The sequence below is a fragment of the Bidens hawaiensis genome, unplaced genomic scaffold, assembly GCF_021521415.1.
Source record: "Bidens hawaiensis isolate Kalapana, Puna unplaced genomic scaffold, B.hawaiensis_p1.1 tig00005935_1, whole genome shotgun sequence".
In the NCBI taxonomy this organism is placed as follows: domain Eukaryota; kingdom Viridiplantae; phylum Streptophyta; class Magnoliopsida; order Asterales; family Asteraceae; genus Bidens; species Bidens hawaiensis.
The window spans coordinates 944,836-958,522 of NW_027491390.1; the positions used below are offsets into that span (position 1 = coordinate 944,836).

The 13,687-nt window shown below is 33.0% G+C and overlaps 1 protein-coding gene across 1 annotated transcript; it reads left to right on the forward strand.

The window, feature by feature from the left end:
* Positions 1 to 360: 360 nt before the first annotated feature.
* On the forward strand, positions 361 to 4,936 carry LOC143631084 (nicotinamide adenine dinucleotide transporter 1, chloroplastic-like). Its single transcript, XM_077099934.1, has 9 exons — positions 361 to 764; positions 1,742 to 1,835; positions 2,139 to 2,241; positions 2,323 to 2,371; positions 2,990 to 3,102; positions 3,182 to 3,276; positions 3,363 to 3,451; positions 3,575 to 3,669; positions 4,526 to 4,936. The coding sequence occupies exons 1-9, from the start codon at positions 698 to 700 to the stop codon at positions 4,844 to 4,846; spliced, it is 1,026 nt and encodes a 341-aa protein (XP_076956049.1). The 5' UTR covers positions 361 to 697; the 3' UTR covers positions 4,847 to 4,936.
* The last annotated feature ends 8,751 nt before the right edge of the window (positions 4,937 to 13,687 follow it).

The following is a 13,687-nucleotide window of genomic DNA, read 5'->3' on the forward strand; positions in this document are numbered from 1 at the left end:
CACAGGACACACACGCCTATTTCATCTATTCAACCAAATAATTAACGCCTCACGTCTCACTTAAAACAAAAACACACGTAACATATATCACAAAACTATCATTTAAAAAAGCATATATTCATCCATACACATCATACAACATTAATAAAACATTTCTTTTGCCTTTGTAAGTTGTAAGCTACTAGATTCATGTAACAAAATATTCACATGTAATCCATGTTTGTTTTCCAGTAACATTAACTTAACAAGATTCTACACATAAAGTAAGTTCATGTAACATTAAAGATTCTTTTTCCCCATGAAAGCTCCACACAATATAGATCTACCCATTTTGGTATCATAATTAGGGTTAATAATAATAATAATAATAATAAATAACCCCCAATTCCCAAAACAGGCAAACAATTTCTTCAATTCTGCAGCAATCAGACGAATTAATAGTCCACAAAACCCCCAATTTCAGATCCAACGAAACTGAAACCAATCTTGACCCGACCCGACCCGACCCGGAAACAGTCGTTAATTCGCGTACTTCTTCAACCAAAAGTGTCAAACACGCTTCAATTCGTACTCGTATACAGGAATCAGAGGTCTATAAATACCGATTGGTTTGAGATTATTGTTCAATTCAATTCAATTCAATTTGAAAACAAAACCCTAATTGAAGATTTGAAATTTGCTGAGTATTATTATTATTATGACGGTTGGAGAGCCAAGGAATGGTAAGGATATCATGTACGACGCCGTTTCAGGTGCTTCTGCAGGTATAGTTTCTTTCAATTTGTGCTCCATTGTTTGAGCCCTAATTTTATTTTATTTTTTGTTTATTATTATTATTATTATTATTATTATTATTATTTTGTTAATAACAAAATTGAGAGCTTGAATTTCAGTGTTGTTGAATCAATTTTATAAAATTTCATCTTTTTATTTTAATTTTTCATTTCAAATAAAAGGATCCAATTACAATAAAGAGGCAGGTAAGCGGGCAACAAGCTGCGCCGCCACCCCCTTTTGAATGGCAAAACCGATCCTACTGAAAATAAAATTATCGTAGGTTTTGATATTGGAGTTTGAAAATCATGTGCAGAATGATCACATAAGAGTGGAAGTGAATTAATATTACTTAATGGAGAAAAAGTTAGTTTTGCTTGTTTTATTAATTTATTATTATTTTATATATTACTTGCTATAGGTGATATTGCTGCTAGAGTCCTGTATTTTGATTTTCAACCTAAAAATGTTTTGAGTTTTTGAATTTGAAGATCTTGTGTAGATGATCACATAAGAGTGGAAGTGACTGTTTCTTGAATTAATATTACATAATGGGGTTGTTTTTTTAGTAATTAGGGATTAACTTTAGGGGATAAAAAGTTAATTTTGCTTGTATAATTATTATTATTATTATTATTTTATTTAGTTATAGGTGCTATTGCTGCTACAATAATTTATTTTGATTTTCAACCGAAAAGTGTTTTGATTTTTGAATTTGAAGAGTTTATTGAAGATCAAGTGAAGAATAGTCACAGTTTTCAACTTTTTCAGTGTATCTTTGTTGTGCATAATAGTGGAAGTGACTCTTGTTTGAATTAATATAACATAATGGGCTTGTTTCTTTTAGTAATTAGGGATTAACTTTAGGGGAGAAAAACTTAGTTTTGCTTGTATCGTTGTTTTTATTATTATTATTATAACTATTATTATTATTAATTATTATTATTCTAAATATTACTTGGTATAGGTGCTATTGCTGCAACAATCATGAGCCCGTTAGACGTGATCAAGACACGATTGCAAGTTTATGGTTTGCCTAATGTTTCCGGGAATAAAGGCGAGTTCAACTTATTCATGCTAAACATATTACTTGTGTTGTGATCATTGTTAACTTATCTATTGTATCAGTACATTCATTGGTAGTTTGCATCATACTGTTTTGCACATTATTGATGGTTGTCTGATATTTAATAAATGTTACCTCAAACACTAAATGTGCACACACCGACACTACACATTTGGAATTTTGTTTGGGACACGGAAACAAGTTACTTTGTCGGCCTCGTTTATATGCTTCTAGAAGATGCATACGTTATTGGCAAAAAAATGAATTAAGGTTTATATTATTTGCATTGATCAGGTAGTGTGATTGTCACGAGCTTACAACAGATTATAAGAAATGAGGGATTGAGGGGATTATATCGGGGGCTTTCACCAACATTAGCAGCATTACTTCCAAATTGGGCGGTGAGTATTTACTTTTATACAATTTGTATTCCTATTTTGTTAGTTACATCATATCTTTATATAATTATTTTGCTTATATAGGTCTATTTTGCGGTTTATGGGCAACTTAAAGAGCTTCTCGAATCGCATGGTTGGTCACTAGTTACTACTTGTATATTTGTCGGCTGTTTAGTGCAAACCGATTTTAAGTAGAGAACTGTGATAACCTTATAAACACTTGTAGCTATTGCTTTAATTGAGGTACAAAAGACGGTTATATAATCGCATAACCACCTCTTTTTCTGTCTGCCACTACTATATCTGACAATTAAGAAGTGTGCATTGGCAGTTTTGGACACAAAATGACCCAAAACCGAATATTCGGGCCTAAATCTTTTTATTAACTAATGACTAACTGGCTATTGTATATTTATACTCAAATATTTGGGTTACATTGTTTAGTAAGTTCTCATAAATTACTTAATATTCAAATTAAAAAATTTGATTTGGTTATTTCGATTTTAATGACATGCCAAATCGTAACCTAAACGAAAGTTTGGTTTTTACAAAAATACAAAATTAAACTGTCGGTTTTATATTGTTTCTGTTATTTTGGTTCGTTTTTCTTTTGTTTCATGCAAAGTTTCGCGATACTCTACTTAAATTAGTTTTGTATTAAATGCGCGCCTAAAATGTATTAAATAAAAACAAGGAACTAACTATATCATTTTAACTTTTTGTTACGTCTTACTTTTAATAAAATCTGCAGGTGACGGTAAAGGACATCTTACTTTCGGGGCGAACATGGTGGCGGCTTCAGGTGCGGGAGCCGCCACTGCAATCACCACAAATCCATTGTGGGTTGTAAAGACAAGACTTCAAGTAAGTATTTCTTGTAAAAAATTTAACGCTGGAACGCATTTGCTAAAGATTAATAATTTATTATCTTTTTCACTTTCAGACACAAGGGATGAGAGTCGGTGTGGTTCCATATACAAGCATATCTTCAGCATTGGCGCGCATTGTTCGTGAAGAAGGCTATAGAGGGTTGTACAGGTATGCTTTATGAGTTGTACTCTTTCAAGATACCTTCTTTTTCGGCTCGGTTGACCGGTTTGACCATTTTGGTTGCATCATTACAGTGGACTGCTGCCTTCACTTGCTGGTATTAGTCATGTTGCTATTCAATTTCCGGCTTATGAAAAGATCAAGCTTTACTTAGCAGAAAGGGGTAGTACTTTTATCTTATTGACAGTTGTACATCATGCATTGGAAGTTGTACATTGTTATCTATTCTTGTTGAGTTCTTTTAAGTAATGCTGAATTGCTGATCATGTGTCTTTCAAGTTACCAGATCATACAAGTACTAACGGTTTAAGCCCCGGGAAGCTTGCAATCGCGTCTTCAATGTCCAAAATACTTGCTTCCTTGCTAACCTACCCGCACGAGGTATGCTTTGCATTTTCAACTTGGGGTGTAAATGAGTCGAGCCATGCTCGGCTCGATTAACATACGAGTGCTCGAGCTCGGCTCATTTCAACCTTTATGTCTGGAGCTCAAGCTCGGCTCCGGCTTGGTTTCTTTATTTGTTAATTGTTTTATTAAATCTATACTCTCTAATAAAAGGTTACAAGTTTTGCCACTTGTCATTTTTACATTAAACCTCACCCTTTTTAGCAAATTTATAATACAAAAATAATACTTACCATTCTTAAAATTTATGATTCAAAATTTGTTAATTTAATATTTACTTCATGTTTTTCAAGCATTTGATATTTATACTTATCTTTTACTTATAAAATTGTTTTAAAAACTTTTGTACAACGACTGTATTAATAGTGTTTAACGGGTTTATTGTTTCTTGTATACCAATTATTTGTTAAATATTGTATTTTCAAGAACTACTCGTGTAATACACGGGCCTCAAACTAGTTATTTATATACGTTTATTTTTCTGAATATCTATCATTAAAATTTTTATAAATAACTAATATATATTATTTAGTCGTCTACCTGTTTGAATAATTATTTATATATGATAATGATTATCATGTAAATATATAAATTTAATATATTAAAAAAAATAAAAATAATCAATAGGCTCGTTTCAAGTTTTTCAAGCTTGAGTTCGGGGCTCATTTAGTAAATGAGCTAGTTTTTAGACTCGGGCTGCAGCTTGTTTGAGCTCGGCTCTGTTCGAGCTTTTAGCAAGCCGATCTGGAGTAGCTCACAAGCGGTTTGGCTCGTTTACACCCTTATTTTCAACATCTCGGTTAAACTTAACTTTTGAACGTGGGTGCAACAGGTTATTCGTTCAAGGCTTCAAGAACAGGGGCACGTGAGAAACCCGGAAAAACAGTATGCGGGTGTTGTTGACTGCGTGAAGAAAGTTTTTCAAAAAGAAGGCGTGACGGGCTTCTACCGAGGGTGTGGGACCAACCTTTTGAGAACAACGCCATCGGCCGTGATTACTTTTACTAGTTACGAGATGATTAACAGATTCTTGCAGCATGTTCTTCCACCTCATGGTAATACACCTTCTAAGCCGGATGATGGTCAGATGAAACCGAATCGGGAAGTGAAATCGAATGATGTCAATGATTTAAGGACTTCCAAAATGATCTAATCATAATGCTACAAAGAAATGCTCAATGAAATTGATGATGATGAATAATTGTAGGTGACACCATTTTAGTTTATATAATTTTGTTTTTTTTAATAAAGAGGGAATTAGTTTACATTTTGTGGTTCTTGGATTTTATTGTTTGAATTAAGTTAAATGTAGCCTCATTTTCAAATTTTTAGAGGAAAAATGACTGATTCAAGAGTACTGTACAATATAAAATGTTGTTGGCTATTTAAGTCTTAAATCATACTACTCTTTTTATTTATTTAACAAATCCATGAATTTCTGTCCATGGGTATAGAGGTGCACAAACCGGGTGCTTTCATGAATCGGGTGTGGTCAACAAAAGTCAAAACCATGTCGGGTAGGAATCAGTTCTGGGGTTAGTTGGGTATTTGACTGGGTTTTCCGGGTTTTTTTTTGAATTTCGGGTAGGGGCAGGTCAGGTTTTGACCGGACATTTTTGGTTTCGGTTCCGGCGGGTCCCTGGTAGGCTGGTACAGATAAGAACCGGTTTTGGGTCAGGTCAACCGGGTCGGGTTGGGTCAGGTTCGGAACCGGGTATTTTGTGCGCCTCTACATGGATACATTAAGTTTTCTTTAGTAAAGTCAGTATCACGTAAATTGAAAATTTAACATATATCATAACTCATAAGGATTATTTGTGTAATTCTTTACTACTTTTATTACTACTTTTATGATCTAACTTGTATTATCAGTGATAAAAGTTTTTGAACAGCAGTAGTAATAATCATATAGTTCTTTTTCAAATGAACAATGTGATCAAAGTTAATCAAATTGTTTCAACTGACAATAAAATATTAACCTCCCGTTAATGAATGCTAATGAATAATATTATGCTAATATTTTCTATGTATGTAGAGATTATCATTTTAACCTACCATTATGTAAACATATATAAAAGATCTAGATTGTTTGTTTTAATTTTACTTCAGACAACATCATATATAAAATCTCTTATAACTAAGTAGAGAAAATAAATTAGAAAGTTTAGGCACTTGCACCAAGGTATTCTTGTGACGACAACTTGTTCGAACATAAATGATAAATCCCAATACTTTTATAGTTAAAGATACATTCGTACTACATATCTTATGTCTACATCCACCATCTAAAATATAAAATTTATTTTTATCAAAAAAAAGGACACTACACCTTCTTGTGAGTGAAAAACATAACATGCGGCCAGCTTGTTGCACGCTTAATCACATCTCTATTTCTCTATTGTAGTTGAATTATTTTAATTAATATATAAATACAAATGATAAATTTTTTGGAAAAAAAAATCTCATATCTTGACTTGATTAAAGTGTAATTACTCATTTGAATATCAATTTAGAAGAATAGATGTATTATTCACTTGATGGCGTGTTCACAGTAAACAAATACAACTTTTCATCTTAAAATGTTGTCTTTTACAAATACAAATATCAATTTTAGAAGGTTAGACCGAATAAGAAACGTCGTGTTTCGGGAGAGATTAGGGATAGCGAACATAGCAGACAAGATAAGAGAGTGGAGATTGAGATGGTTTGGACATGTGAAAAGAAGACAAACGACGAGTCTTGTTAGATTCATAGAAAACATTACAATAGAGGGGAGAAGGGGTAGAGGACGACCTAAATTGACTTGGGATGAGAGGATTAAGCATGATTTGATAGACCTAAATCTCTCCGAGGACATGGTTGAGGATAGGAATTATTGAAGAAGTAGAATTAAAGTTAAGGATTTTTAGGAAGAAAGGAATACCTTAGGGCTTTTATTTACCTAATTTTAGTCACACACCATAATAATATTTTCTATACATAAATAGTATTAATATTATTATTATTATTATTATTATTGTTATTATTATTATTACTACTACTACTACTACTACTACTACTACTGTTGAATTCTGATTTTCTTTGCATTGCTTCATACATATGTACTTTAGAGCTGAGGGTCTCTCTGGAAGCCACCTCTTTATCCATGTGGATAGAGGTACGGTGTGCCTACATCCCACCCTCCCCAGACCCAACTTATAGCTATGCTATTGGTGGGATTTCACTGGGTATGATTGATTGATTTTTTTCATTCCATATCTTCACTAAAAGCTTCATATTATTATATTTATTTTATTTGATCTTTTAATTTCGTTAAAATGGCTTTTTTAATTTCATTATCTCACGGATGGTGTTAATGTTACAAAAACCATGGATCTAGTATCGGGACTTGAGTAGCATTTAGTAGCTCGACTTCGAAGTCTTTACGGTGACGATGCAACCTATTCTTTTATTAACAAAGTTGTGAACATTTTCTCAACAATGTTTATCACTGGTCCAAACCAATAACATGGTGAATCGATATCTACCACTACAAACCGTTCATAGGAATATCACACACAAACTTATAAACTTCTTTTAAAAGAAATTTATACATAAAATAGTTTTTTATAACTAATAATTTTATGAAAAAAAAATTAAATTAAAAAAAAAAGAGAGAGAAAATAATCCAGAAGGAGGTCAACACTCAACACCGACTTTCATTGAATTTAAGCAACCCGTCGACGAGATGGAACTCGTGATTATGTTGAATTTAAAGCCGCCAATTAATAACCACTTAAAAGGCCTTTTGCAAGATTTTTTTTTTTTTTTCAATTATCAACAACGAAATTTGCATTTATCACTTAATAAATGAAAATGATTGTTCCATTTACTTCCACCATGTTGAACCCATATTCAAAATTGGTGACAACCAAGGCCACATCTTTTTGATTCAAGTGGACCAATTATTTCCCGGTTGACATAACTACAACCATATGCAAAAGAGACATGTGTTCCAAATGCCATTTTCAAGTACAATGTCAAAAAGGAGATTTTAGTGGCTGACTGTAATAGGGGTGAGATCGGGACCGTACCGGTATCGACCGGTCCTGGTCCCGAAATCCCGGTCCCGAAAATCGCGGATTCTTGGTACCGGTATCGGTACTGAAATATTCGGTTCGGTACCAGTACCGGTATGAGACCGGGACGGTACCGGTATTTAAGGTAAAATTTCGGGAAATACCGGTCCCGTACCGTACCGGTACCGGTACCGAAACTCAAAACGTTAGTACCGATTTGGTACCGACGGTACCAAATCGGTACCGGTACCGGTCCCGAATTTGCCCATCCCTAGACTATAAAGACTATAAAGATGGAGTATTAATTTAAAGATATGTAATAACTAATAAGGTTTTAAATTTTATTTTTTGTGTTAAGATGAAATTTTTATCTAGATAGGATTAGTTTCTTCATCTATATCTATATCTATTCTATATTATATATAAAGGAAGAGTGATGGACACAAACGTCTTTTCATAATTGTGTGCGAAGGACAAAACCGATATTTCATAATAGGGCAAGAAAAGTAATTTGTCAATGGATCCATCAATTCCTAAAGCTCTTAGTACAACATCATGAAACTTCAATTTTTAAGACATTACTCTTCAATCCTTTAGAAAACAAAAGGTTATGGTTTACATGTGTTATTATTATAGATTATTATTATCATTATTATGGTGACTATCCACATTCTTAACTCCCATGTGTTATTATGTTTCTATTAACTTTGTTAGCCTATATATAGTGCATTCTTGTGCTTCTATTACATAAACATACATACATACATACCAATGAATAACAACCACTCTTTTCTCCACTTATCATACCCTCAACCTCCCTTTTCTCCATTTATCATATCCTCTATACACTATTTCTCAAGGTTCGAAGGATGTAATAAGGAAAAGTTGAGGCGATTTGGGCTAAGGAAAAAGATGATAGTGTAAAGTTCGGACTAAACTAAGCACAATTTTGGTAGTGTTGGAAATTTGTAAAAACACTTTTGGTAGTGTTGGAAATTTGTAAAATCGATGGATAATACAATATGTATGAAAACAATCCATAAATGGTTTTTTTAAGAAACATTAGTGAGCATGTTACCAATATTGAGATTAATAAAGTCTATGGTTTAAATATGTTATTAAGTGATTATCCACATTCTTTACTCCCATGTTTCATTATGTTTCTATTAACTTTGTTAGCTTATATATAGTAGCTTGTTTTTTTTTAACCAAAGTTGGTTACCTATGTATTATCCCAACAACCATATAGACACGAAAGTGAAATACATACCGCCAAACATTTCAAGGCGTGCAAGTGCACAACCCTGTCATCGTCATCGGCTGTCAACAATAAGGTGGGAGGATATTGACGAGAGCGATCATTAGATTACTCCCATGGTCTCCTAACATTATGCATTGGTGAGTACCTAATTAAACAATAACAATTAAAAACCTCCCAAATTTTAAGTTGTATTAAATATATATTACTCATAAATTGCACGAGGATTGATGGTTTACATTGCTCACTTGATTAATCATCAAACCTCTTCCTCCTTTATAGCTATATAAACATAGCATTAATGGCTTCGCCACCTTACTTAACGCCGACGAGGCGTCTCAACTTACCGGTAAATCACCACCACCAACCACTTTGTACCTCATGTGAAGTAGTACCTAATTTGTCACCACTTGCAAAGTTGGCAGTTTTATACCATAGTAAATTACAAAAGATATAAAGAAAGATATGTAGATTTGCTTTATTTGAAAGTCTACCATGTCTCTTTCTTATGAAACAAAAAAATTACCATGTGAATACTGGTTTCTCGTTACTTACTCATATTTAGTATCCTTTTGATTTCCATGATTTGTTTTTTTATTTTCAAGGGCTTTCCGGTTGAAATATTTTCACTTCACCAAGGTCCCACCCACTGCTCCAGTAGTCCGGTAGTCCCCCTATGTGAATTACCTATACTTAAATCATAATTAATGAAGAATATATCCATTTCACACTCATTCAACCCTACAGTAAGCACACCTTTACCCTCATTCTAAGAAATTATAACCACTATTAAACACATATTAATTACAATAACTCATCAATTTATATTCCTACATACATATTCAAAAAAAAAATGAAACCCACACTCCATTTACTCACAACTTAATATCTATATTGATATATGCATAAAATGACAACTTCATATTCACCAACACCCCCTACATAGTCCCACTCCTCATAACCAAACTTCTCACTCTTGATGTCCATGCATGACCTACGACAAAAGTGTAAATAATTAAGGTAGCATTTAGATGTGAGTTTAGAAAGAAGTTGCGTGAAAATTGGAAATCAAAAGGAACCATACCAAGATAAGAATTAAATGAGTGCAATTATTTTCATACACAATTTAGGTTGTTATTACTCATTATACGTCACCGAAAGTTGTTTATCCCAAAATGAACAAAACTAAAAGCAAACCAGTGATATACAAATCAAATAGCAAAAGCAAGAAAGATGAATTCCTAAACCAACCAACTGCAAAGTTTGAAGACTTCACATCCTGTACACAACTAAATTATACGGTCTGATTAATTTAGACCAAAATTCATAACGATTAACTTCAAGAACGCCATGCAGCAATCCAAATATATGAACTACCGCTCTAAGTTATTAAACTGAAATAATAAACTAACAAATATCATCCCTAACATCATGCATGTAAATATCACATCCTTGAACATAACCTACTATTTATCATTTGAAGTTGTAATAATAAGATGCCCAAATGTTTAAACAAATATAGTTTAATGATTAACGTATTTAATTGCATGTAATACTGTTAGAAGTTTTAGAAGATAGAGAGTCTAAAGTGATTAATGACATTGAAGCTGTATAGTGCTATTTGATTATTGTTCCCACTGCTTAATTGATTCTAACAACAATTAGATTCATTTCCGTCAAGCTATTAAAATCAAACCAGCACATTACTCATTACCGGCTTGGAGTGGGAGAAATGGAGTTGGTTCAATTTTATTAACTTTCCGTCGCAGACAATTCTTGATGTAGTTTGTGTTTGTTGATGCAGTTTGTGTTTATTTCTTTTTATTCCTTGTAACTTTGGACTCTTTAATAGTTCGATTTTGGTTTTTTTCCCCTTTAAAGTTGGCCTTTATTTGTTTACATATATAGAATTTAGGGGTTTTATTACTGTAAAATTGGCTTCAAAGATTTTATCCAAAAAAAGGGTAAAAACTAACAATATTAAATGTTGTTAACTATATTACCTCATAATATTTTTATACATTATATGCACTTTAAAAAATAAGTTTAATAATATAGGTAGAATAACAAACAATCTATAAGTCAGTTTCAAGTTTCAAATTGTCAAGCTATTAAAATCAAACCAGCACATTACCGGCTTGGACCGGGAGAAATGGAGTCGGTTCAGCTTTATTAACTTTCCGTTGCAGACAGTTGTTGATGTAGTTTGTGTTTGTTGCTGCAGTTTGGTTTGTTTCTTTTTATTTCTTGTAACTTTGGGCTCTTTAATAGTCCGATTTTAGTTTTTTTTCTTTAAAGTTGGATTTTATTTGTTTACATGTCTAGATTTTAGGGGTTTTATTACTAAAAAATTGGCTTCAAATATTTTCTCAAAAAAAAAAGTAAAAAGTAACAACGAACAAGCACGAGTTTCTGATCATATGGATCAAACAAAGGATATGCTACAAAAGGTGACATATTTTTAGTATTTAAAATAAATGGATAATAAGATAATACATAATTCACACTTATTTTTAATTTGCTCTTAATGGAGGGCTTACCATTTTTAATTTTCAGTTTCCTATGTATTTAAGTTCATCCCTTAAAGCCATATTAAATAAAATAACTCATCATTTTATATTGATGAAATGAAACTCACACTTCATGAAGTCACCAATTAACACCTATTTATGCATGCATTGAACCTCAACATTTCCTACAATATATAAGTTATTATTACCCTTACTTTCCTCCAACATCTATGAAACTCACACTCCATGAAGTCAACAATTAACACCTATTTATGCATGCATTGAACTTCAACATTTCCTACACTATAAAAGTTATCATTACCCTTACTTTCCTCCAACATCTATGTTCCTTTTTTTCACCACTACATCCCATGAATATGGCCTGCTTACCTCTCGACATCACATACTAATACGCTTGGATGCCATCGAAGTTGTTAAATGTAGGTCTGTGTGTAGGCAATGGCGTGACATGATATCAATACCGGAGTTTGAGGCCGCTCACCACTCTCGTTCGCGTATTGCAGCAAAGCAAACAACTATTTTAATACATGATTTCAACTACTCAACTTATTCGATGAACCTGAAACACAACACTTATGGTCCAGAGACAATAATTTCATTCCCGTTCCAAAACGGCCTCACGGGTGCAGAAATACTAGCACACTTGGATGGTCTATTGTGTGTTTGCTTCAACGAAACTAGTGAGATGGTCCTCCTGTGGATTTGATCTTTCCTTAATTTTGCACACATTAATCTTTCAATCTGCTCAGCTGAGATAATAGTTAAATAACATATACTAGATTGAAGTTTAGGGTGTTGATGTTTATAACATAATTGGCGGACCCAATATGACTTGAATTAGCATAAACCCATTAGGTGTACGACGCCTTTCGCACGCTGGTTGAAAATTATCTCTACAACAATATGTCACATAAGGCAGGCTGGATTATGTAACAAATTGTTTTTTTTATGGTACAATTGCCTCATGCAATGTTTGCCGCTTTGTTGCTTAATTATTTTTAAGTTTTTGTTAAATTTTGTATTTATATGAGTTGAGATAATTTAATAGGTAATATCGGACAACAATGAAAATAGCAGAGGGTCTTTCTTTGTTGTATTTAACTTCTTAAATACCTTCTCAAACTCTAAGTGGCATTTTAAACTAAAATGTGTAATGTTAATATACATTTTAACCGTGCAAAGTAATTAATATAATTTGACTATACATTAGACTTAATATATAATTTACGGGTATTGATAGGAAAATGGTTGTTATCAAACCAAGTAACATTGAAATTCATAATGGAAATAAACCGTTTTATATCACGCTTGTTCAAAATAAAGAAGAGAGAATGACAAAAGTCCAGGTTTTCTGTTGCTTTTTAAGCTTTTGAAAACAATTTTCTTTGGTTTATCATTTGGTTGAAAACTATTGAACCAAAATATTAAATATGCTTAGTCATTTTGTTAAATTATAGTTAATTGATTATTAATTCATGTAACTAAAAATATTTGGGCAAGACGTCCATGCGTCCAACAATGGTACATAATGTTATCAAGTTAGTTCATGAACAAGGAAGTCAAGGATAATACTTAGGCTGAGGGGTGTGGGGGGCGCGAGAGGGGGCGCGAGTGGGGGCGCCAGCCAATAATATTGTGACGTGTGGCAGAGAGAGAAACTTGATAAGATGGGTGTTGGTAGTGGTGCTCGCGCCCCGGGACATGGTGTGGAGGGGCGCGAGAGGGGGCGCGAGCGGTTTTTTTTTTTATTTTTTTATAAATGTATTAAAAAAACGTATTATTAAAAAAACTCATAAATTATTTAAAAAAACACACATTAATTAAAAAAACACATTAATATCTAAAAAAAAATTAAAGTACTAAAAAAAACATTATTCTTATTCTTCGGCTTGGTCTTCTTCGATCAACCTCTTCCGGATACGTTCCTTTTGTTTTTCCATCAGCATTTGGTCGACCGGATTTAGGTTACTGAAGTCTCTTGTAAGGAATTCCAAATCTCTCATTCTTTTTTTTTCCTTTTTGTCATTAGAGACCACCTCCATGGTTTTGTTGAATTTATTGAGGGATTCAACAAGATCGTTGATGTTTACGGCTTCCCCCTCAGCCGGTTTTTTGCCCCTGGCGTCCCTTCCCAATGGCCGCCTCCT

Excerpts from the sequence above, each read along its gene's own strand:
- LOC143631084 (XM_077099934.1), top strand. The coding sequence starts at position 698 with ATGACGGTTGGAGAGCCAAGGAATGGTAAGGATATCATGTACGACGCC. Across the intron at positions 2,372-2,989 it reads AGAGCTTCTCGAATCGCATG|GTGACGGTAAAGGACATCTT; the intron begins GTTGGTCACTAG and ends TAAAATCTGCAG. Across the intron at positions 3,103-3,181 it reads TTGTAAAGACAAGACTTCAA|ACACAAGGGATGAGAGTCGG; the intron begins GTAAGTATTTCT and ends TTTCACTTTCAG.